The sequence below is a fragment of the Varroa jacobsoni genome, unplaced genomic scaffold (assembly GCF_002532875.2).
Source record: "Varroa jacobsoni isolate VJ856 unplaced genomic scaffold, vjacob_1.0 scaffold_663, whole genome shotgun sequence".
NCBI classification, from domain to species: domain Eukaryota; kingdom Metazoa; phylum Arthropoda; class Arachnida; order Mesostigmata; family Varroidae; genus Varroa; species Varroa jacobsoni.
Window position 1 is genome coordinate 1 of NW_019213565.1, and position 22,205 is coordinate 22,205.

Consider the following 22,205-nt stretch of genomic DNA (forward strand, 5'->3'; position numbering starts at 1 on the left):
GCTTCGTTTATTTATGTATATATATATATATATAATATATATATATATATATATATATATATACATAAATAAACGAAGCATAAATGGTTTGAGTTTTACGTCCGATTCTGCCGTTAGGCGTTCCGTCAGACAGCTGAATAGAGAATAAATCTAAATCTAAATAGAGATGTGTGGGTACGGCAAGAGCATGGCATTTTGGACTAAAAATGAACCATTCCATTTCGATCTATTAGGGTAGCATCACGGGAAAATGGACCGTCAGACGGTCATTTATTGACGATGATGTTTAGCTTTTTTCTTCTAGCAGAATTATCACACTACACCTACACATGCGTTGAGCTTCGTCAAACGCTGTGAGTCATTTCGGTAGCAAACACACTTGGAAAACACCATTATAACTGTTTACCTAAAAACCCTCACTAAAACGTTTGGCTCTATGATCGCTTAATTTTATTATCAGTATACCTAAAGAGTTATAATTTGGGGTTCAGTCTCTTATGCCATATTATAAAAATTCAAAGGGTATTCATTAAAGATTATGTGTAAGTATTATTATAGAAACTTGTCCTAATTACATTCTGCTAGATCCATAGAATTACCGATAAGGTGTACATCCTAGATCGCCCGACAAGAAAAGAACTTCTGGTTCCACGTTATTTGTGAAAATTTCTTATCCAATCAATGTGTCTCTGAGAATCCCAACTATCCTATTCCTATGGCTATTCAGGTTTAATGCGTTCGTGATGAAATGATGAACTAACTTACAGTGGTATTTAAGAAAAGAAGTTAAGTTCACTCAATATACATCTTTGTTACATTTCGTTACAAAATACAACGGTACACATCGTATTGCAGATGTCGTTATCATTTGCACAACCCGCGAGATCGCTTATTAATAAATAAAATTGGTACGATACACATAGAATAACTTATTTTCTCAACTACTCATACATCTACAAATATAGAACAAATACTATACCCTCAGAAAGACCGTGAACAACGAATGCTATCTGTGATACAGGGTTCCAATGATGAAGTCGATACGCAGCTGTCACGAGATGTGAGACTGCGCAGTAGATATGATACATCGTCGATAAGAATCACAAAGTTAATGTTCGGTTTGTACGCTCTAAGTTACTGATTGCCTTTGACAAGTCAATGGCCTCGGGAAGCTGTGTGGTTTGGAACTCAATCTAAATTGTCGTTTAAAACAATTATCAAACCAAAGAGATTTGCCTTAATCCTGTCGTCTGGTCCTTTGGAAAACAGCTTCGTCTGACTTGTTCGCTGAGAAGTCATGATGCTCTGAAATGATTGGAGGAGACAATGAAGTTAACATCTTTGTGCCTAGTCCAAATCGACACCTACATAATTGATGAAATGCAATGGCCATATCCACTATTATATTTGAAAAGTGTTGTATGTGAAAACCTGACATTAATTAGGTAAGGTTATTAAGCGGATAGTGTTCTGTGGCTCTGAACAATATATTCTACTAAACTATGTTTTATAGATCTGAAGTTTATTTGCGCTGCACAATACATTTCTCTATCTATACAAACCCCCGAGTATCATAGAGTTAAATACAGTCAATTAAGAGCGACCGAGAGAAAGAACGAATTATTACGTTATTGGCTTTTCCAACTGCTTTAAAGATCTTTAATGGAGGATCAGAGTATTTAGACCATTTCCATTTCCTGTCCGCTAATAGCCAAACGTGTTGCCACTGGGAACTATGTCTTTCAACATAACTGGTAGCAAGGCTCTCACAACCTTAAACTTATGTGCGCTGAAAATGCTAGAAACGCCATCAGAATGTGCTCTTCATCTGTACATTAAAGATTGTAGGAACTATTTGTTCATTCTCGTGAAGCTACAAACCGAATTATTCTGGCCACAAAAAGATTATGACTAATTAGAAGAGTCAAAAAACCGTGGTAGCTGATGATCCTTAAAAAGATTGCAGAATATTCGCAAAAAGAAGGTAAAATTTTGAGTGTTTTTTTTTGTTCATTTTAAGGGAAGTGTTTAGAGAGTTTACCTTGTATTTGAAGGTCTACAAAGGTGATTGCCCTTGTTAAAAGCAAATGTCGGCGCTAAATTCGGAAAATATTGAGGGTTCAACAACACCTTCCATTGGAACTACAGGGTAACTTTGACAATGTTTACCGTGTGTGACCACTCATTCTAATGAAGTAAAACAATCTAACCGTATTTGTCGGGTTTTGTCTTCCAAATGGCCTGGTTCACCCGATGTAGCTGGGCCCAATAAACGCAGATCAACTGTTTGGTTCGTAGAGAACAATTTTTAGTAAATCCGAACCTTGCAGGTCGTATCAAATGTAAAGCGTATCAAATGTAAAGCGTTAAGTTTTTTTTTTTGATAAAAATTTGATTGGACTCTGGGCTTTCTTTTCCAGAACGTTATTTCCCGGTATCACAGGTTAATGTCCACTTCTAACTGCCGGTGACAATTCTGTGCAAAAGACGGTTATATCGCTAGCGCGATGCTCTATGCGGAACGAAAAATCGCTTTGAGCCCTGTTGGGTTCGTGAGGTACTCAATCTCCAAGTTTTCGTGCCGACCTATGGGACTTCAGGCGTTTAATGACAGTCGTGTGACTACAGTTCATTTTATCGTTACCATTGTTTTGGCCTCGACGAAATACATAGTGCAGGAAATGTCAACGATACAGTTTTTTGTACCTTAGACATCCATTTTTGAAGAGTTCATTCGAGTTCGTTCTCACAACGTCCGTCACAATACGCTGTTAAAATAAGAGGAGCGCTTTCGAACGGTATATTAGAAGTAAGGGAACATTTTCACAGCATAGGAATTTTCATTTCAATCTAATTTCTGTATGCTAGATGAAACGCACCATATGCCATAGAGGATGAAGTCAAATCTTCCTCGACCAACCCTGCGGTTTTACAACGAACTTTTAAAACAGCGTTTCAATCCGCTGTGTTTTCACGGCCTTTTTCACTCTTAGTTTTAGCCACTCTGGTCTCAAGGTGGCCACCCTTGGCTTCAACTAATGGCACTTTCTTGGTGGTTCCAGACGCCTTCGCTTGAATACTTTGCTCCCTGAAAAGAAGCAAACGAGAAAAACGCGCGCATTTAGGAAAACTCGTTAGAAAATTAAATGTAAGTAGAGGCGAACTCTGCTCACAACTACCCATAGTTCTTTCGAAAAAAATAAGCTCTCTAGGTAACCGAATTAATCCAGTTGGGGCAGCGCGGTACAGGAAATAAGTCGACAAAGTATTTAAAAATCGTTGATACATTCGTTGTTGTACTTTAAATTCGAACAAAAAGCAGAGAAGGTATTACGACGTAATATTAATTCGCCAGACGACTAGCAAATTCCTCCTGTGGAGCAAAAGTATGTATGATAAAAACAAAAATAAAACTTCTAATTTTAAAGGGCACTTCAGAAATATAATGCTCACATAAACACTAAATAGTAATTATATTATGCTATTGATATTAATAGTTTGAGCGGCCTCAAACAAACATCCTAGCTAAAACATCATTTGATCAAAAATTTATAAAATTAAAAAACCTTCGTTTTAGTTAATAAACGATCGCTTATTTCATTAGTTTTCTTCTCACGATTCGCTTCAGTGCAATAACCAACTGAGAGAGTCCGCGAACGCATTTATGTATGATTTGCCACAGAACTGCTGTCTTTTACCTGAGGTCTTCGTGAACAATCCGTGCCATGGTACGCCCACTTACTTCAAATTTTTTCGCTAACGCCCTGATCGAAATAGACCGATCATTAGAAATGCATTTTTGAACCGCATCGATTAACTCTGGAGTCCTGGCTGTTTTTTGTCTGTCGTGGGCTTTCCTCTGTGCTGTGCTCATACCTACTTTTTCATCTTTTGCAGCCCAATACTTCGATGCGATGCGATATACCGTCGATTGCGGGTAACCAAGAAAGTTTATAATTGCAGCCGGAGTTCGTCCAGCATGGAGACACTGAAGAATAGCTAATCTTCGCTCATGCTCCGGTGATGGAGTATTTTTTTTCGCCATGGTTGTAAGGTTGTTTACATCACTTTCAAAAGGAGTTTTCATCTGGAGAAACTGGTATTGAATGAACGCATTTGTGAAACAGCGCGCCGCCATTAAAAACAAGTTTGAATCTGAATGCTCTGGGTAGTGTGGGTTTTGGGTAACAACGGAAAATTATGATAAGACTTTATTCATTTTAAAAAGTATAATATTAAAAAATATATCTTCCAAAGACGAAACTCCTGTCTTCACTGTTATTGCCATGTGTTTGCACGCTACTCAGGACGAGCTATCGTTTCAGCATCAAAGACGGATTCGATAGACTTTAGACCTTCCTTTATTAATGACGTGAGTAGGTCAAATACGCGAAGCTCCCGGTCTAAAATGTCTAATATTTAGTGGCTTTTGATTGAGAAACATAATTATTAAATTAATGGAAATCATAACAATAGCATTACTAATTAGCTAGAAAGTAGGAAAAGGGGACGTTACTTACTGTAGGTTCCTATATAAGTATATTATAAGTGAGGGTAACCAATGGCACGAGTACACGTCAAGGAGATAGTTGATTACATATATATATGGTATAGTAATGAGTTTTTTCTTTTAAGAAAATTGGAGGAAAAATCACAAATTATCGTAAGTTGGTCATTTTAGTGTTCAACATTGGTATTTTGGCCGAAAAAGTCTGTGGGGGGAGGGGGAGAGTGGGATAAATAAAATGGAGCTATTTAGTAAGACAGTGAATAATATAGGACTGTCAAGAGAAACTGCAGTGTTAGACGAGACTAATTAGGGAACCGGTATCGCCAGATTAAACTGACTGAGTAAGGATTGCGAGGAACTTAATTGCTTAAGCAAAACTGTTACACCTTTGGAAATATTGGAAGGAGCTGTAGACATTGAGTATAGTGGAGAAATGACACTATGTCAGGGCTAAATTATTGGTAACAGTGTTTAATATTACGGTGTCATTAGTGAAAGATTCCGTTAGAGATGCAGGGGTTCGTCACGAAAAAGAGATTATTAAAAAATATGAAGCAGGATCTAGGATTGAAGCTGCCTGACGCTTTTCAAAGGTTGCCCAAGGACAAATATAACTCCCGAAATGTTGACTCCGATAAGTTTAGCGGGTAAATTACTCGAAAACTAGGAACAACTACCGGCAAAAGATCTAAGGGCGAACAAGCGCTAGACAATACACGCATGATCAGGATAGTCGAGGGCCTTGATCACGTCACGAAATACACCAACAGCCGCATTGACACTAATTATACACATCTCGGTATCATCTGGAATAGCCGGACTGCGTTGGTAGAAAAGTCCTGTCAGAGGCCAAACTAGAGAATAGTGCTTGTATAGATAGAACTTCTGGTGCGCTTAGATCTAAGCGTCGTCTGGGACTGGTTACTATATTTTCTAGGAAATGGAAAAAATATTAAATATTGCTATTGTTTCTACTACAAACTAATACTCTTTTCTAAGTATTATCGTCAAAACTCACTACAATCGATTGAAGGTAGTTCGTTAGGTCCGTACAACCACTAGTATAGCACGCGTTCATATGTTATTTTTATTATTTCCCTATGTCAAGTGACGTTATTTTCGCTTATCATTTATCAATCAGTGTCCCTGAAATTTTTCTAGAGCCTTCAATCATTCGTCAATAAAGACAACTAATCCGATTACTAAACACTGGACGTGTCGCGCAAAGAAACAAAAGCTTTCATTTATTATGCATATTTTTCAAATTGTTTTACAAAACATTAAAACGAAATAACATAGGCGAATAATCTAGTAGGGGGATCGTTCATTAGTAGCTATGATTCGATACTCGATCGCTGGTATATCTAGGTGATTCTATTTAGGCCGACATTGCTTTATCTTAGGGGCAGGGTTGATACGTCGTTTGTGTGATGGCTTATAATCAAAGCTCAGTGAATAGCTGTCATCTTTTCGTAAAGCTGCATGGTGAATGTGATATATAGCGGTTAAGAAAAGAATGTAGTGTGTATCTTATCAGTAAATGTTTGCTTTTAGGGTGCTAGCTAACATGAAGGGTGGCAAGGTTTTTGACGGAATCTAAGTCCGCTGATCGTTGCGGGGGGTCATCAAAGACTGAGGCCCTTTATGACAGGTTTACCTCAGTCTCGTCATAAACCGCTTCGACTTTTGGAAAAAGTTCCTTCTGATCGGTTCGCTGAGAGATTTTCCTTCACTGAAAATCGTACGGCCAACGTCCTTCATGCCTACTCCAAAGGGAACTCGCTCGCAGCACGATGACACCTATATAATTAATATTAATAATTAAATAAGAGGACCACGACCATCATTACATTTTAAAGGTGTTATATGTGGTCACTTGATACTATAGTAAAAAAAATATTTTTGAGCCCGTAAATGCATTACGAAACATTACCTCTTGTTTCTCTTTTCGACATATTTACGTGTCAATATCCAATCTAAAGAATACCAAATGGAATAAAAATATACGCTATTGTGTGTTTATGTATTTTAGTTAAGTTGAATTATTCTAGAAATCAAATTACGACCAAAGCGGGAAGAGATCTCGTGCTGTTGAATGAGATATTTCATAAGGACGCTGTACTTTATATAAACTGAGGTCAGCTTGCGCTATGCAATACCGCCATGTTTATACGAGCAGGAATTAGTCATGTGAGTTGAATAATACTATTTATAATGAATAATATAACCGTGAACGCTTATGAGACACGTTATTTTTGCATAAAAATGCTTCAAATTTTTTAAACGTGACGAAGCCTGCACGGTCCTATTTCTATGCCCGGCTGGAAAATATTCTGCCTACCACTTTGTCCAAGGGCACTAATGGCTAAGACGAATCTGTTTCCACGTAATGCGCTAGTATTAGTTAGCCTAACTAAAATATCAGTAAATCAAGTGAAGCCATATCACACGCAGTATTTCTAGCTAAAAAAGAAAATTACAAATGAAAAGGATTAAGAAGAGTTGATGCTTGCTAATGGAAATCCATTCACAGAGCCCTAAAACATACCAATCAGCTAAATATCCAGCCTACTTTCCAATCTTATTTGTGAATATCTCCACAATCTGTTCCTTGCTCGGGAACTTCAAAGATCGGGGCGGGCCAAGTTTAAGGCCACTCCACACAACCTCTTCAGATCCGTCAGCACAAACAAGAGTAAACTCGAAACTTTTCGTGCGTGGCTTCTCAGCGTTGATCGTAAAGCTCTCTTCCGATAACTCGTTGGGAAACGCCGCAATCAAGGCTTCCTTGAGCGCCATGGCGTGGCGCCTGTAGACCTGTCAGGAACGACTAGAATAGAAGCCAAGAAAAAAAGAAATGGCTAGTAATATAAAGAAACATATTAAAGGATGCTCGATAACATTGATGCATCACAACCGATACCGATTTGTACAAATCCTAAACGAAACAAAATGATGCATCGTACAATTCGAAAATAACATATCGATAAATGACATTTTGAAACTAATCAATGAAATGTTAAAGTCTGCGGCCATGATTAGCAGGTAGGGATATTTTAACTGAAGGAGAATGTTTAAGGCCATCTGATTAGATCTTTCCCGCAGCTACATTCACATATAAAAGCTTTTGTTTGGGCGGCATTATTAGACTTCATGCCTTGTGGCAAAACACTCTAGATAATACCTTCTTTAATTACGCCAGTAACTCATATAGTCTCATGCAGCTCTGTTGAATCGTTCGCGCTTCAAATACAATATATTGAGTTATTCAAAAACTAACGGTGTTTTCTTCCTTGCTTTACTTGTTCTTTGTTTGCTGACGGTTGAGTGTTGCATACCGTTGGCAGTAAGAAGTCAAAATCTGGCTAGGTGTGGTGTATACAATGATGACTCTATAGCCAAGAACACAACTGGGAAGTGACTTGTTATGCTTATGGTATCTTCTTCTTAGAAAACGGAATTCATTAAACTTTTCAGGTTTGAAGAGGTCTGCGGAGTCAATTTACTGGCTTGGCTTACTTCTCTCTCTCTCTTTGGCATCGGCAAAAAAATGTCATTTCTTCTTCACCATTTCGATAGTAACGGCCTAGCGCTGCAGAAAAAAAAACTGTCCGATCGCGTATAGCAGTCGGTCATCAGCGCGGGAAAAATTAGAGAGGCGAAGCAATGGATAAAGCTTACAATTTCCTGCTGAGCAGTCCAGTATCATTGTGTGTATCATCAGAGTTCTCTTCTTATAGTTTAAATAGCTAAATCTCCGGTTGAAAGGTCAAGGGTTAGTAGATCCAATCTCACCGTCAACAAAAACTATATGTGTAACTAGGTGCAGAAAATTGAAACACGGAAAATAGTGAGTAACAAAACAAATGTATGCAACGCACCAGTGTTCAATAATGACGCGGACACCTCCATGAGACGCGGCGGCACTAAACTTCGGCTCAGTTTTAATCTCTTCTGAATGGTTGGAAAGTTCTGAGGCAGCGGCGGCTGACGCCGCTGCTCTGGAACGACCAGTTCGCTTTCTAATGTTAGCCGCGTTGGCTTTCAATTGGCGGGTATTAGCTTCAACTAATGGCTTTTCTCCACCACCTTTCGGCTCCTTTTTTCGAGGACGACCCATGCTAAAGAAACGAATCACAAAAGTGCGCATATATAAGACAATATATAAGAAAACTGAATTTAAATGCGGACAAGATGTACTCGCTAAGGCTTTCAGCTATTAGGAGAAATTCTCAAAAATAACAGCAACACACGATAGGTACTAAGTAGCTGATAACCAACATTTAAGTACAATGTAAAAGGAGAGATAATTGGAAGGGTATATATCAAACTATACAAACAATAACAAAGATTGCTCATCTATAATATTTAAATTACTCTATGTGCAATATTGCTAGGAGCACCATTCTTGTAAGCTTTATTAAAACCTTTATCTCTCAGTGAGAAGGCAGTGATAATGTCTTTGCATATTGAACTTAGAGGCACTTAGCGGCAAGGTCTATTTCGTGCTGCCGGAATGGGCCGGCAACCATCTCGAAAACCGACACTGATTTAAGGCACTAAAGATCGATTGTAAAAAGCAGAACACCAATTTAGATACTAGGCACTGAGTTCTACATTGAGGTACGGGCTCTTATATGCAAAGATGTAGACTATTTTTTATAAAGACACATAATCTGTCGACCCAACATCTGTATGACTAATCGGCATACATTCATGCGCTTTGATGTCGTATTAAACGAGTACAGAATTTCATGAATGCTTCTACCTATCCCAAAATATCAGGAACCGAAAATATCAAACATGCACAGTTCTTCGAGTATGAGGTATTTCTTTCCCAATAGTAAAACTTGAGTGCAGAATATGTGACGGTTAATTTCCTATATCTTGTAGCTATAAAAATATGGGTATTTTTAAATTAGATAATAACAACTGTGAAACGGAAATGCTAGCAATTACTCGGGCTATTTCATGGATTTTTTATAACACTTCTACATATATATGTTTAATAAATAAACGCCTCAAACATCATTTATTGAAAACGATATTATCTTTTTTAAAATTGCTTTCCAAATAATTAAACGGAGTTGAATTCGTACGAAAAAGCAAGCAATTCGTTCTCAGTTGTACCACATAGATTTTACAAAATTTTAGATACAAAGTAGAGGAATGTCATAATGGATCCTTAATAGGTCGTTTAAGGTCTGCTTAGTAGATGCCTAACAAACCTCTCTTATAAAGCAGTAACGATGTACTCTAACCCGAAATGACATATTCGGCCTACTTATTCATAAAAGTAAATATCTACCGTATACTTTTATGAATGCCTTTAATGAGCTGAATGTAAAATAGTTGTGTCAAAACCTCAATAAAAATTTAAAACACATTCCTGTTTGTTAATAAATAATGACCATTTTATTAAACTTCTTCTTATTAATCTCTACACTGAAAGAAAAGTGAAAAGTTCTGCGAGCGTGTAATCTTATGTGCTTACATACTATTTACATGTATCGATAGCCCCTGAGCTGTTAAAAAACTGTCATAATGGTGTCAAGCTGGTATTTAAAGTCTTTGCCAACAATCCAGCCAATGACAATTATCTCCACGTCCCATTTAGCCCCCAAGGCGCGTATAGAAATGTCGGGCATTGAATAGTTCTTGTTTGTACCATATTTTCTTTACATTTAACCAACTTTCCGTTTTGCTATATAAACTCGTATTCTATTTCCTACCCTAGCTTTGCTACTTAGGTGCAGTGCGACAAGCTGACCTTTTCAGCTGATCCGTATGGCATCAAAACTGCCGACATAGATTTGGTCTTTTTCCACACTTGAAGATTTCACAGGACACAAACCTTACGTTTAATACCGGACATGCTGACAAATATTTGGCTCCTTCACATAAATGCCGCCCTCCAATATAATTTGCAATACCAATGTTTATTTATACAGTAATATATATATATATATATATATACATATGTAAGACATATAGCAAAACAAATTGACATTGGCATTCTTGTTTGTTACATGACAACAAGTACTATTAGCAAAGGCATTAATATCCTATTCGTGTATAAGTTCTTGGGAAAGCAGGAAATGATATAATCTTTTCGTTTTATTCACGTCGATGTTGCACAAAGTTCGAGCTCGAGACAAACGCAGCCCATCGTTTCGCTGGCATTCAGAAACCAACTGAGATTTGAGCCCGAGATAAGTCGATGGAAACAGCCTTGAATTCGAGCAAAATTCCCTTTCAGCCTGACTCAGCTTGAAGAATCCTTGCAGATGTTCAATCGTTAGAGGACTGGGAGGTGGCTTCTTGGGGCGCCGATTAGTTTTCCCCATACCAATCATGCTGGCACTGGCCTCAACAGCGGTATCACGCTGCCGCCGTAGTAAAAGTCTCCGCAGGCTGTTTGCGTCCTTGCTGCTACGTAGGACTTCTTTGCATTGCGAAGGCTTCGTATAGCTGCGTTGACGTAACTGATTCAATCGCTCAAATTGGGTGATTTCACGCTGGGTCTTGAGGCCATTTGAACGGGCATCGTGAAGCCTACAGACACGTCGCTTCAGCTGTTCGGCCAGAGCTAGTGATTCAAAAAATGCGAGCATGTCATCAGGCGATAGAATATTTACCATGGGGAGCAGTGAACGAACCGTGATCTCACCAAGATCTCTAAAATACCTTGACTCCCATTCAGTGTTTTGGGCTCTGCTTAAGAGGCCATGCTGAGCGACAACATCCTTAACACGCTCTCTTGCAATGATTCGGCGCCGGTACCCTTCAACCAGCGCCATCTGAGCTTCGTGATCGATATCGTCCAACCCCTCACCCTTACTGTCATCGGCCCTGAATGATACAGACGCCAACAACGCTTCCGCTTGTGGATCAATTTCGTCGAAGAAGTCACCGCGAGCCGGAAAATAGCCAGCGAAATCTTCTGACTGTCCAACGCTGCCGAGTTCTGGTCGGGGTGCTCTGCCAATTGTACTCGTATAGGTCACACTTGATGTACCTAAGTAGCTGTCAGCAACATTCTCTCCTGTATTAATCTCGTCTAATTTAAAGACTCGATTCGTCTTCAAGTTGCATGCGATTGTAGCAGTTAGATAATTTCCATATATGTAGTACCTTGCGTAGTGAGCCCGACAGTCTTTTGCGGTTTTACCACCACCGACAATCTTCGCCACGTCTGACCAATTGCCCAGGCCGCAAGTTTCGATCGCCTCCAGCAAGCGAACCTCGTCGGCACCGCTCCAGTCCCAGCTCAGCAGTGGTAACTGGGCGTCAAAAACGGCGTATGGGTGGTAATTTCGATGTTGGCCGAATTCGCTGCCACGGGCGAAGCACTGAATACAGATAACTACGCCCCGACATGAGTCAGCCCGACAAGCGAGACGTGGGGTGAGAAGTCCAAGCCGCACCCCACAGCTTCCACAGGGAGCCGCGGGCTCCTCGTCAGTTGAGGCAACCACCAATGCCGCTGTAGACGATGCCATTTATTCTGCGAGAGGGATGCAAGCAGGACCAGGACAGCATCAGGTGGAACGATACAAGAGTGCAGGATTGTGGCACGTTAGCGGCTAACGTTAAACGGGGTAGGTGCCAGTAAAAATGAGTCTGTCAGGCATAAACCACTAAGCATTCGGAAAGCGTTTCTGAGTAAAGTGCCTCAGAGAGAGGACACGTTTGATTATTTAGGTCAGTAATAATATATACATATGCTTGAATATTTCAAGTCTAGGCATATTCTGCATCATCACTGTTGACTAAATTTACATTAACCTATCAAACACGCTTTGGAGAATGTCTATCTGGGGAAACGACGTTCAAATATTTCTAGAAAGCATACTGAGTGTACTTATCATTTAGATATACAATACGATATTATGTGACGTTGTACTGTTAACCAATGAATATGAAGCGTCTGACTACTGGCAAAAAAATTATGGAGGAAACTTAATTAAATATTTAAGCCGTGCAGTTACTCGAAATTGTCGTTTTATAGTATCAAATCTTGAATGTAGCTAGCCTATTTGATGGAAAATGGCGGAATAACCATGATTATAATATCAATTCAAAAAAAAAAAAGTTGACATCATTACAATAGTGGATAATCTATTTTGATTCTATATTTTATAAAGTTGACACTGTAGAGTTGCTTGTTAGAGTTATCGGTCATTATTAAGGCTTGTGCAGAAACAGGAGAGAAGACAGAAAAAACAAATAGAAAAATGTGGCGTAGAAAAGCAGGCAAGATAATTAAAAAACACATAAAGAAACACCCTGAACATGTACGTATATTGCATTCATTACATGTGTATAACGCCTGATTTAAATAGCAACGCTAAGAAAGATCGCACTTCAGTGATGTTGCTGACTACCTAAGTTTCACTAAATGAAAACACCACTTCTTTGGTAAGCGCAAGTGTTTCATACAACTGATACTCTGAAGTCACCGAAGTCTCTATATATAAGTAAATAATGATATTTAAAATAAACCGGCAAATCAACACGCACCTAAAAGATTTTCATCGACGTTGGATTAGCTGATAAAGCCCATTGTTCTAGAGCTTCACTTTGGGGAATAAAAATATTCTTCCTCAACAAAAATAGCCTTCCTCAACATATTGTCAGCTGTAGATTGTTATAATATTAGATTAATAACATAAAAGAACTATCCAATTTTCCATATACTTATGATAATGCTGCTGGTTTCTAGGAAGCAAACAACGATATGTGCATGCATGAGGAAGTATATGTAAAGATGCTATAAGTGGATTGTTAAATGTATCTCTATTGGGTTCCTGTGGAAACCCACCCTTTGTTCTTGGAGCCAATCTTTAATGCATGCTGACGATCTGAAACAGTGCTTGGGCTAACCCCCAACTTCACAGAAAATTCTTTAGCTGACTATTCTGAAGTCGCATTGCGTAAACGCTGCTATTAGATATCGATCGCTTTCAGTGCTCGCCCCGAGTGTGCCTTATCGCTTGAATCGAAATCTCCGGCTCTGAAGAGTAGAAATCAGTTTTGACAAATTGGTTGCAATACGGCATCCTCCCTTTCTATTTCACGATTAAGTCTTATTGTCTCCACGGTACTTTTTCCTGCGTGTAAATAATAGAAAGTGCAATGTTGAATATAAAGCTTCTTCGTCTTCATGGTTTCGTCGCAGAAAACACTAGACTGCCAAGGTAGCGAGTTCAGCCAAAAACAAACAGAGGGTCAGAAGGATACCAGTGAACGAAAAAAAACTCAAGTTCAAGGTTTCTTCTTGAGCGCATGATAAGAATTATGAAGGTTAAGGATAGGAAGCGGGGTAAACAGTGTCCAAAACCTGCGCGGCAGAAGTTTCTGGTCAATCGCTCCATGTAAGGTTACACAACGATTTCTTTACTAGACCATAGCTTTAGCCATGATGGTTAGCATCATGAATGGATTAAACCATCCGTTAGGGGGGATTTTACATTTGCCTGGAGTCCAGCATAGCAGGCGAAACCTTTGAAACGGAACTGGAAACAGCCTCCTAACCGTCTACGCGTGCGTAAAAAATATTTTCCCTTTTTTTTTTTTTGAAAATACAAGTACTTTCTTGCCAATCAAATATGTTCGTTTGAGTCATATTCATTCGATTTTCCAATACCACAAGAGCGGTGTAGCTAATTTCACAGATAATCATGCAACTAGCATTTATGTGCATAACAAATACTAAACTGGAGACTTCATGCGAAACCTATATACATTAAGCTAAACACATGTGATTATAACCCTTTCTTAACTTTAAGATATCCGAACACAATCAACAAGTCGATGAATTGCGACACACAAATCAGCGTGTAAAGACACCCTGATTCCATTTGCCACACCGTTTGCCTGTATTCGTTAGTAAAAAGCTCACTTTAGTCGTTGCAGCCGAACACAGAACCAAATAGAATTTGTTTAACTTACCTAGAATTGCTTGCTGACTTCTTCCGCCTGTTTGACGATCTCTTCCTACGAAAATTATTACTTTATTCTGTCTTTCACAGTGACGAAGCGCTTAACGAAACGACAACTTTTTTCAGTGCATACTTCGCCCGTTTGTCGTCCCTCTTCAAGTTTTGTTATTACTCTAATTACTGAAACTGCGCGGCACCACCGAACGTGTTGATACTAATAGCACAAGCCGGCTTGGCGCTCCACTGTGACCTGTGATCCTAGTTTTCTTTAAAAGAGTGCAGACAGCATTTATTTTTTCTAGCAGAAAAGATTTCTGTTAACGAATGCAGACGACGTGTGCATATGCCAAGTTTTGCGCACTCGTCTGCAGCATTGTTTTGGTCCGATCTAGCAACTCACGTCGACTATCAACCAATCGATGAATTGTCGATATGATAGTGTAAAATACCCGTCGAATCCCCATATACAATACAACCGGCTGGCTTAAAAAGCGACTGGGGATCTTATGCGAGTGGCTTGATTAGCGGACAAAGTCGTGTGTTCGGCGTGTACAGGTGCGAGTGTTATTCTGTGCGATTTAACGATCTGCTACTACGGATCAAAGACGATTTACTTCAGTTGGCTGACCGCTCTCGTACGAGCATCTCAAGAGAGAAGCTACGATGCCGGCTGAGAATCTTCAAGATGAGTCGTTAGAAAAGAACCCTAACTTGGACTTAGCACAATGGAAATACAGTCTGCAATATCACGAACCGGCGAATCAGAAACTCAAACAGGATCTACTCGACGCCATCAACAAAGACGGTAAGACTTACCCAAAACTTTTCCCACCATGGTTATTTCGTATTACGCCGTCAGTGCTTGGACTTCATATGAAATAATAATGGCAGACACAATAAAAATAATGATCTGAGTAACATAACACGTCTGACTGAACTTATTGATAAGCTCCTCCTGATTTCATTGTGAGTGAATTGTTTTGCATATAGTGGTTTATTCAGGCTGGTTTTAGTTTTTTTTTCTCGATCGAAACTAGTGCTAGTGGATACATAAAGTAGCTGTCAACCGTAAGCTTGTATAAGAATGTTGTATTTCTCGTTTCAAATTTAATTGTACTGCTCCAAAAGTTTCGATGGCGAGCACAGTGATTAAAAATTTTGGAAAATTAATTAGGTATGCCGTGTTAATGTTGTTTTAGTTATTCAAAGATACAATTTGGTTACCGAACGTGGATATCTTGCATTGCCTTTCGACAGCAAGTGTAAATGTCAATAAAAAAAAAGTTAACATCGAAATAGATATGTGCATATATTCAAACGAGAAAAAGCTACGGCAATATAACAGATTATGATCGTAAACAAGACAAAGGAACAATTTAGTTTTTTCACAACTGGGCCTTTTCGTGTTTTAAGTAAAAGTATTTTTAGTCGTTTACGAACTATCAGTCATTTACGCTCCTCTAATATTTAGTGTTTACGTTTAACAGAAATGTTCTTTTTAAAACATTTATAATGATTAATACTACAACAATACTTGTATATATTGTTTGTTTACCTCTCATTATATTAGACATGGCGCCGTTCTACGAGCAGTGTTGCCGCGACCTAGGCTGGCCTGTAGAAAACAAGCTGATGGATAAATTAAAGCAGGCTAACAAGGCCCAATTGGAAAAATTGGACGGAGCCATAGCTGATGCGGAGAAGAACCTTGGTGAAATGGAAGTCCGTGAGGCAAATCTGCGAAAGGCTGAATACCTTTCACGAATTGGTAAATACCTCCTTATTTATTAATATTCGTTCGATTTACATATATAGTAATTATTGGTGAATTCCAAGTTTAGCGTTGACCTATTAAAAGGGCTAAATATTTTGGTATATTATTTCTCTTTCTATGCTTAAACAGCGAGGCTGGAACAATTCTTCGTCTAATTCTTACTAGGTAGTGCTCTTACGTCACTATAGCTTTTTTATTATAATTTTCAGCTCGAGCGTTTATTCAATTTGTGACTTAGTGTGTCTTTATTTCTTTCAATATTGTCGAACTCGACGTTCTCGATATTATCCTTTCGCACGTGTTGGCAGGTGACAAGGAGGCAACGCTAACACAATTCCGCAAAACCTTCGAGAAATCTGTCTCCGTTGGTCATAAATTGGACCTCCTATTCCACCAGATCCGTGTTGGCCTTTTCTATTTGGACCACGATCTTGTTACACGGAATATTGACAAGGCCAAAGCCCTCATCGAGGAAGGTGGCGACTGGGATCGCCGAAACAGACTCAAAGTAAGCAAAATTTGTCTGCGTGATCACATTGACTTTGTTCGACTTCGTTCGACTCCAATACTGATTTTTTTGGGCGTTTTGTTCTGTTCAAATACACATAATCATATACAGTAGAATGCAAAACGAATTGCCGGTGTCGAAAATTGATAATCCTCCAAATACTAATGAGCAGAAAATTTATTCTACTACATCAACACTGACCCATTACTTTCACCTTGGAATGATATAAAATAGGCCTAAATGTGGTTTTCGTTTTGTTGATGGCAATCAAGAATTGGATCGAGTTTTAGCCATATTAATTGTGATCCATATTTACAGGTGTACCAGGCATTCTACTCGTTAGCGATCCGGGATTTCAAGACAGCGGCTAGCCTTTTCTTAGACACCGTGTCGACGTTCACCTGCTACGAACTCATGGATTACAAGCAGTTCGTCACGTACACAGTACTTTCAACGATACTAGCACTCGGTCGGACTCAGCTTCGGGAAAAAGTCATTCGAGGGTCAGAAATTCTGGAAGTTTTACATGGGCTGCCTGACATCAAAGAGTATCTCTTCTCGCTGTATCAATGTCAATATGCAACCTTCTTCCGTAGACTTGGTAAATGTTTCTAATACACCGCTGCTGCTGTAATTACAACCAGAAATAAAAAAAAAGGGGGTCCTACCTGTATTCGTGCTGGTAATACAACATAGATATACTATATAGAGCTATCGATAACCGAATTTAATTATTAGAGTAGTGAAAAGTCACTAAGATAGAGGCATTTCATCAATTTTTCTGTGTGTTTATAGTACAACAAAGTCGCATACGCCAAAGTAATTTACTCTGATTTTCCTGATCTCGATTAATCTCTGTGTATAGCGATGGTTGAAGGAATGATGAAACGTGACCGCGTTCTAAGTGCTCACTACAGATTCTACGCACGTGAAATGCGCATCCTTGCATATACCCAACTGCTTGAAAGCTATCGATCCTTGACATTACAATACATGGCACAAGCGTTCGGTGTATCTGTGAATTTTGTTGATCAGTAAGTATCTGTAGGGAGAGCAGTGCATATTACTTACGTTTTGCCTTTAACCCAAAAGGTAGATAACCAAATAGAATGATTATTCGATGAAAAGTTTCTAGAGGACAGTAGTAATGTTTGTCATTACGTGTACGTGTTGTATTGTGATCAGTTGTTAGGAAGATTGTTTATTACATACGGATATAAAAATATGGCCTTTTTCGTTCTAGTTACCACTCGTAGTCTGCCGTTCTTTCCCCTCTACGATTTTACTTGGTTTTTAACCTTTTGTATTTTGACGTCTTTACGTCGCAAATGGGTCGATCCATAATGGACTGTAGTCAGCCAAAAACGAGTCCACGAATCTCAGTGTGCACTTTCGGGGCTTTTTTTCCAAGAGTCTTGAGAGCAAAAAAAAATCTTTAAAATCTTAATCTTTGAAAGTGCTTAAATATTATTGATTATTTGGAGTCACAAATTTTTTTCATCGCATCCGCTTTGATTCTAATTGTTTCTCTATTCCTTTTTTGATGTTTCAGAGAGTTGGCTCGATTTATTGCCGCAGGCCGTCTCCATTGTAAAATAGACAAAGTTAACGGTATCGTCGAGACCAATCGACCTGATAGCAAGAATTACCAGTATCAGGCGACCATTAAGCACGGCGACGTTTTACTCAACAGAATACAGAAGCTATCACGGGTGATCAATATCTAAGTGGTTTATTACGTCATCCTCATAGATGAGATACGATCCGACGTCGTGAACTATAAGTCTGCCAAGTAAAAATGAACGATAAAGAATCCCGTGTTTTTTGTGCACGAAAAGATGTGCCCTGATGGCCTAAGTTCGATCCTTCTTTAGAGAAGCGCGCATACGGAAGCGTGCGCTGTAGCGCGCACGAAAGTCGGATATGTAATTCGGGCATCCAAAAATAAAAGAATCGACGGCGAAAGTTTTTGTCAAGTATGTGACTTAGAAGTTAAAAGCGTCGGTGAATTGACTTGGAAAATGTCAAAAGTTGCCTACACGGTAAAGTATAGAGACTCTATAATCACGCCGGGTTGCTGAAATAAACTGTGTCTTTTAATATTTTTGATCCGGATTGATTCCTTAACAATGCCATTATGCATAATTCCCCTCGCATTGATAAGAATTTATGTAAAATGTTATAGGCATAAAATGTGCGGCACTGATTAAACGTTAGCATATCTTGGTAAAGTTAAACAAGTTAAAAATTGGTTTTTGACATACTTAAAGATATTATTACAATATTTTACACTCTGTACTACGAAGTAGCTAATATTCTTAGTTATTGTAATATCGTATGTCACGGGTCTTACCTCACTGTTTGTCTCGTTTTCTAAAAAGTTAATTACAGATCCTTTGACGCAAAGGCAGCATCGCTACAATGCTGGTTTAACACAAGTGGTGCCTCTTAAATGAATTTTAAAATGATTTTACTAAAGTATTCTATTGAGGAGCTCACTTCCGGACAATTTGTTGCGCCTGATTCTATAATCTAAATTGGTCCTGCTGAATAAATTTATGGTATCTCAAAAGAAAAAAAACGTGGCCAAATTCGTTTGCAAAAGTACTTCTTCAACATAAAATTTAGGCTAATGCGTGGCATCAGCTTTCGCTTTCTAAACATGGCCATGAAAGTTCTTATTATAAGCAATGTTTAATGTTTCCGTAGTAAGTATGATAGATAAGGTCCGCATTTATTAACAAGGATGCTAGCTTTTATAGCACACTATGTAATACCTTGTCGTAATAGTGAAGTTTTAAGATCAGTAACTTGGATCTTCAGAATAATAAAAACCACGCGTTTATTTAAAAATTCACACGTGAGAGTCAACTGTAAGAATACAATGCGCTCCTCCAGTAATATAAAGAAGCCTTCAAATAGTTTAGATACCATGTTGTTTGAAATAATATTGAATATATACCAAGACTTGGTGATAAAGTGTGAAGTTTGTATAATCATAGGCACATAATTTTTCGCTAACCTTGTACAAAAAGCCTATTTAGTTTACGAGGCTTAGTGGGTAGTAAGGCAGACCAATAGTCCAAGCTTTACAAAGCGGAGAGCGCTTGTAATCAAAACTCCAAATAGAAAATAAAACTTTTCCAGATTTTCTATTTGGAGGACGCCTAAAGGCATTGCACCTTTTTCGTATGAAAAAAGTAACTGTGAAATTGAATTTTTTTATTTTATCTTCAACTTTCTATGGAAAAATTGATATAGCAACAATTAGATGCCGCAGACAATAGTTCACAGCTGCTAAAGATCCTGAGTAATCATCAATGAACAATCGTCTTCATTCATTTTAAATAATTGTCCCCTAATCGTATCGTGAAACAAAAACGTTATTTACAATTATTAACATGTCATGCCTCACAGGTTATGCGAATATCGGAATCTGGTTAGGTTAAGAAAAAGGGTAAGTACTGAGTCTTGCGTTTACAGAAGTTTCAACGAATATGTTCATTATTACGATGCATATCTGCACCCAAATTATTGCACTCAATATGCTATATCCTCCATTACTAGTTTTATTGCAATTCTTAGTACTGAACGGCCGTTGTCCAGAATGCGGCCCGGATGCGCTTGGCTTTGCGAACATTTTCGTTCCTTTCTATATCATTGTTGCATACAAACTTAGTTTCACGTCGCCTTTCCATACGACTTTGATCTCCGCAGACACCAACATTTGTCCCGTCATCGCTGAAGCTAGACGTCTTGTCATTGTCTGTTGAAATATTTTTTTCTGTGGATGCTTTTTGTAACGGAAGGTTGTTTAAGTCACATTGGCCATACTCGTTCCACCCCCAGGTTAGAATGCGTCCACATTTATCCAGTGCTACTGAATGCCGACTTCCGCATGCCACAGCGATGACTCGCTGATCACCTGTGTTCTGGAGCGTAGGAGACGCAATGACAGTTTGCTTTCCGCCGCTTCGTATTGAACGGTGGTCTTTTTCTAAAGGCCCGTCTATCTGGTTATGCTGATTCCATCCCCACTGGTACATAAAACCGCGCTGTGAAAGGGCGGAACAATGCCAACCCCCAGCAGCAACTTCGACAATGTTCACCTCCTCAAGCGCCTCTACAGGAACAAGGTCTTCCGATGAGACCAATTCACCCGATCCCTGTTGACCTCGAAAACCATCTCCCCAGCAGTATACAGCTCCGTCGCTGGTTAGTGCTAGCAGGTGGTCGAATCCAGCTGAAATTTGGGAACAACGTAAAGGCCACGACTTAATCATAGACTTGGCCTTTAGATCGTAGATTGCGACATCAGTCTGAGTTCGCAGAGCGACACGATCGCGTTCCAACATCGAAACCTAAAGGGTTCTCATAAATCGAACAAGCACATAAGATATAAATAAGAAGGACCTGCCAGGGTGTAGAAAGACATTAAGACTGGTAAGCAGAGTATGAAGAATTTCCAGACAATGACTTCAAAGAGCAAGGATTTTGCTGTAAAAACTGTATGTTAAATAGAAAACAAAATATGGGTACAGCAGATTATTTTTCGCATCAATCCAAATGGGCGATCGATGCAGGTGAACATAGTACGACAGAGATTCTATGGAATTGAAAAGACATAACATATTGTTATGTCTTATTATATATATATATATATTTCTAGTTTATATTAATGTATATTAAATTCACCTGTTGGACGTTACTAATGGGGACATCAACAACGGATTTGTCATATAACCCAATTATTCGACATCGTGCAAGCTCCACGAAAGCACAGTAATCCCTCGACAAACTGCAGTCATCAAGCGATCCCTTGAATATTTCGATGCCTGGAAACAAACATAACATGAGAAATAATCAACAACATACGGGCCACAAGGAATTTCTGAAAGAACTGATGTAAGAAGTACTCCGGAGTTAAACTCTCTTAGGACAATGTACTTGGTGTGCCCTTTCTCTATTTTAAATAAAAGAGACGTCCTAGTGCACAAGCCAGATTTATGTTCTTTTTTAAGAAGAGAAGACCACAATGAAAAGCATGCCAGTGTAAAAGCTCAGGGTACAACTCGAACGCGCACTTGATGTGAAACTTCTTTGGCAACAGCTTGTCGCACCTGACACGAGGTCTTTCAGTGAGCCATTGCAGTATGCAAGAATCTGTTTCCAACCAAGAAACACCTGATCAGTTTTGATATAGCCATATTCAGACGAAAGTGGGAATTGAGTCACTTTCCACATTGTTCAAATTAGTATTGCTGTCGGCAGTTGTCAAAATCAGGCTCTTCCAACGCAGTCACAACCCTCGAGCACCTACAGGCCCCAGTCATACTAAACATTTTAAGGAAGTCAGTGGTAGAAACCGTGGGGGACGCTTTTTCACTATTTTGAAATGTCTAATTTTTAGTACAGCTGTCGAATATTCTTAAGGGATTCAAATTTTGGCGCCTTTACCGCAGCAGTTTT

At 38.9% G+C, this 22,205-nt stretch overlaps 5 protein-coding genes across 8 annotated transcripts; 1 reads left to right on the forward strand and 4 right to left on the reverse strand.

Annotated features, from left to right (window-relative positions):
* Window positions 1–786: 786 nt before the first annotated feature.
* LOC111262459 (uncharacterized) lies at window positions 787–4,103 on the reverse strand. 2 transcript variants are annotated; one of them, XM_086969129.1, is made up of 3 exons: window positions 3,881–4,103; window positions 2,880–3,088; window positions 787–1,305 (listed from the first exon to the last, which is right to left on the reverse strand). In XM_086969129.1, the coding sequence occupies exons 1-2, from the start codon at window positions 4,085–4,087 to the stop codon at window positions 3,032–3,034; spliced, it is 264 nt and encodes an 87-aa protein (XP_086825255.1). In that variant the 5' UTR covers window positions 4,088–4,103; the 3' UTR covers window positions 787–1,305; window positions 2,880–3,031. The 2 variants fall into 2 exon arrangements, with proteins under 2 accessions (XP_086825255.1, XP_086825254.1); XM_086969128.1 differs by having other exon boundaries at window positions 3,699–4,095.
* A 2,975-nt stretch (window positions 4,104–7,078) lies between these two features.
* On the reverse strand, window positions 7,079–8,630 carry BthD (BthD selenoprotein). Its single transcript, XM_086969127.1, has 2 exons — window positions 8,392–8,630; window positions 7,079–7,319 (listed from the first exon to the last, which is right to left on the reverse strand). Exons 1-2 carry the CDS (start codon window positions 8,628–8,630, stop codon window positions 7,079–7,081), a joined length of 480 nt encoding a protein of 159 aa, XP_086825253.1.
* Window positions 8,631–9,902: 1,272 nt separating this feature from the next.
* Ada2a (Transcriptional adapter 2A) lies at window positions 9,903–14,757 on the reverse strand. Of its 2 annotated transcripts, XM_022836710.1 has the most exons (3): window positions 14,465–14,757; window positions 13,335–13,623; window positions 9,903–12,017 (listed from the first exon to the last, which is right to left on the reverse strand). In XM_022836710.1, exon 3 carries the CDS (start codon window positions 12,010–12,012, stop codon window positions 10,576–10,578), a length of 1,437 nt encoding a protein of 478 aa, XP_022692445.1. In that variant the 5' UTR covers window positions 12,013–12,017; window positions 13,335–13,623; window positions 14,465–14,757; the 3' UTR covers window positions 9,903–10,575. The 2 variants fall into 2 exon arrangements, with proteins under 2 accessions (XP_022692445.1, XP_022692446.1); XM_022836711.1 differs by lacking the exon at window positions 13,335–13,623.
* Window positions 14,758–14,857: 100 nt separating this feature from the next.
* Rpn7 (regulatory particle non-ATPase 7) lies at window positions 14,858–18,845 on the forward strand. Its single transcript, XM_022836719.2, has 6 exons — window positions 14,858–15,259; window positions 16,025–16,222; window positions 16,537–16,736; window positions 17,055–17,337; window positions 17,602–17,770; window positions 18,289–18,845. Exons 1-6 carry the CDS (start codon window positions 15,118–15,120, stop codon window positions 18,461–18,463), a joined length of 1,167 nt encoding a protein of 388 aa, XP_022692454.1. The 5' UTR covers window positions 14,858–15,117; the 3' UTR covers window positions 18,464–18,845.
* Window positions 18,846–19,554: 709 nt separating this feature from the next.
* On the reverse strand, window positions 19,555–22,150 carry LOC111262447 (RCC1 and BTB domain-containing protein 2-like). Of its 2 annotated transcripts, none has more exons than XM_022836723.2 (3): window positions 21,857–22,150; window positions 21,432–21,571; window positions 19,555–21,097 (listed from the first exon to the last, which is right to left on the reverse strand). In XM_022836723.2, exons 1-3 carry the CDS (start codon window positions 21,978–21,980, stop codon window positions 20,318–20,320), a joined length of 1,044 nt encoding a protein of 347 aa, XP_022692458.1. In that variant the 5' UTR covers window positions 21,981–22,150; the 3' UTR covers window positions 19,555–20,317. The 2 variants fall into 2 exon arrangements, with proteins under 2 accessions (XP_022692458.1, XP_022692456.1); XM_022836721.2 differs by having other exon boundaries at window positions 21,821–22,150.
* Between the last annotated feature and the right edge of the window lie 55 nt (window positions 22,151–22,205).

What these genes read in the sequence shown, in the direction of transcription:
- LOC111262447 (XM_022836721.2), bottom strand. Translation starts at nt 21,980, where the DNA reads ATGTGGAAAGTGACTCAATTCCCACTTTCGTCTGAATATGGCTATATC. An exon ending in CCAAAGAAGTTTCACATCAA is followed by an intron (nt 21,572 to 21,820) that starts GTGCGCGTTCGA and finishes GTTTGTTTCCAG; the next exon opens with GCATCGAAATATTCAAGGGA. An exon ending in CCATTAGTAACGTCCAACAG is followed by an intron (nt 21,098 to 21,431) that starts GTGAATTTAATA and finishes AGAACCCTTTAG; the next exon opens with GTTTCGATGTTGGAACGCGA.
- LOC111262459 (XM_086969128.1), bottom strand. Translation starts at nt 4,087, where the DNA reads ATGAAAACTCCTTTTGAAAGTGATGTAAACAACCTTACAACCATGGCG. An exon ending in ATTGTTCACGAAGACCTCAG is followed by an intron (nt 3,089 to 3,698) that starts GTAAAAGACAGC and finishes GCTTCTTTTCAG; the next exon opens with GGAGCAAAGTATTCAAGCGA.
- BthD (XM_086969127.1), bottom strand. Translation starts at nt 8,630, where the DNA reads ATGGGTCGTCCTCGAAAAAAGGAGCCGAAAGGTGGTGGAGAAAAGCCA. An exon ending in CGCGTCATTATTGAACACTG is followed by an intron (nt 7,320 to 8,391) that starts GTGCGTTGCATA and finishes ACAGGTCTACAG; the next exon opens with GCGCCACGCCATGGCGCTCA.
- Ada2a (XM_022836711.1), bottom strand. Translation starts at nt 12,012, where the DNA reads ATGGCATCGTCTACAGCGGCATTGGTGGTTGCCTCAACTGACGAGGAG.
- Rpn7 (XM_022836719.2), top strand. Translation starts at nt 15,118, where the DNA reads ATGCCGGCTGAGAATCTTCAAGATGAGTCGTTAGAAAAGAACCCTAAC. An exon ending in CGACGCCATCAACAAAGACG is followed by an intron (nt 15,260 to 16,024) that starts GTAAGACTTACC and finishes TCATTATATTAG; the next exon opens with ACATGGCGCCGTTCTACGAG. An exon ending in ATCGCCGAAACAGACTCAAA is followed by an intron (nt 16,737 to 17,054) that starts GTAAGCAAAATT and finishes CCATATTTACAG; the next exon opens with GTGTACCAGGCATTCTACTC.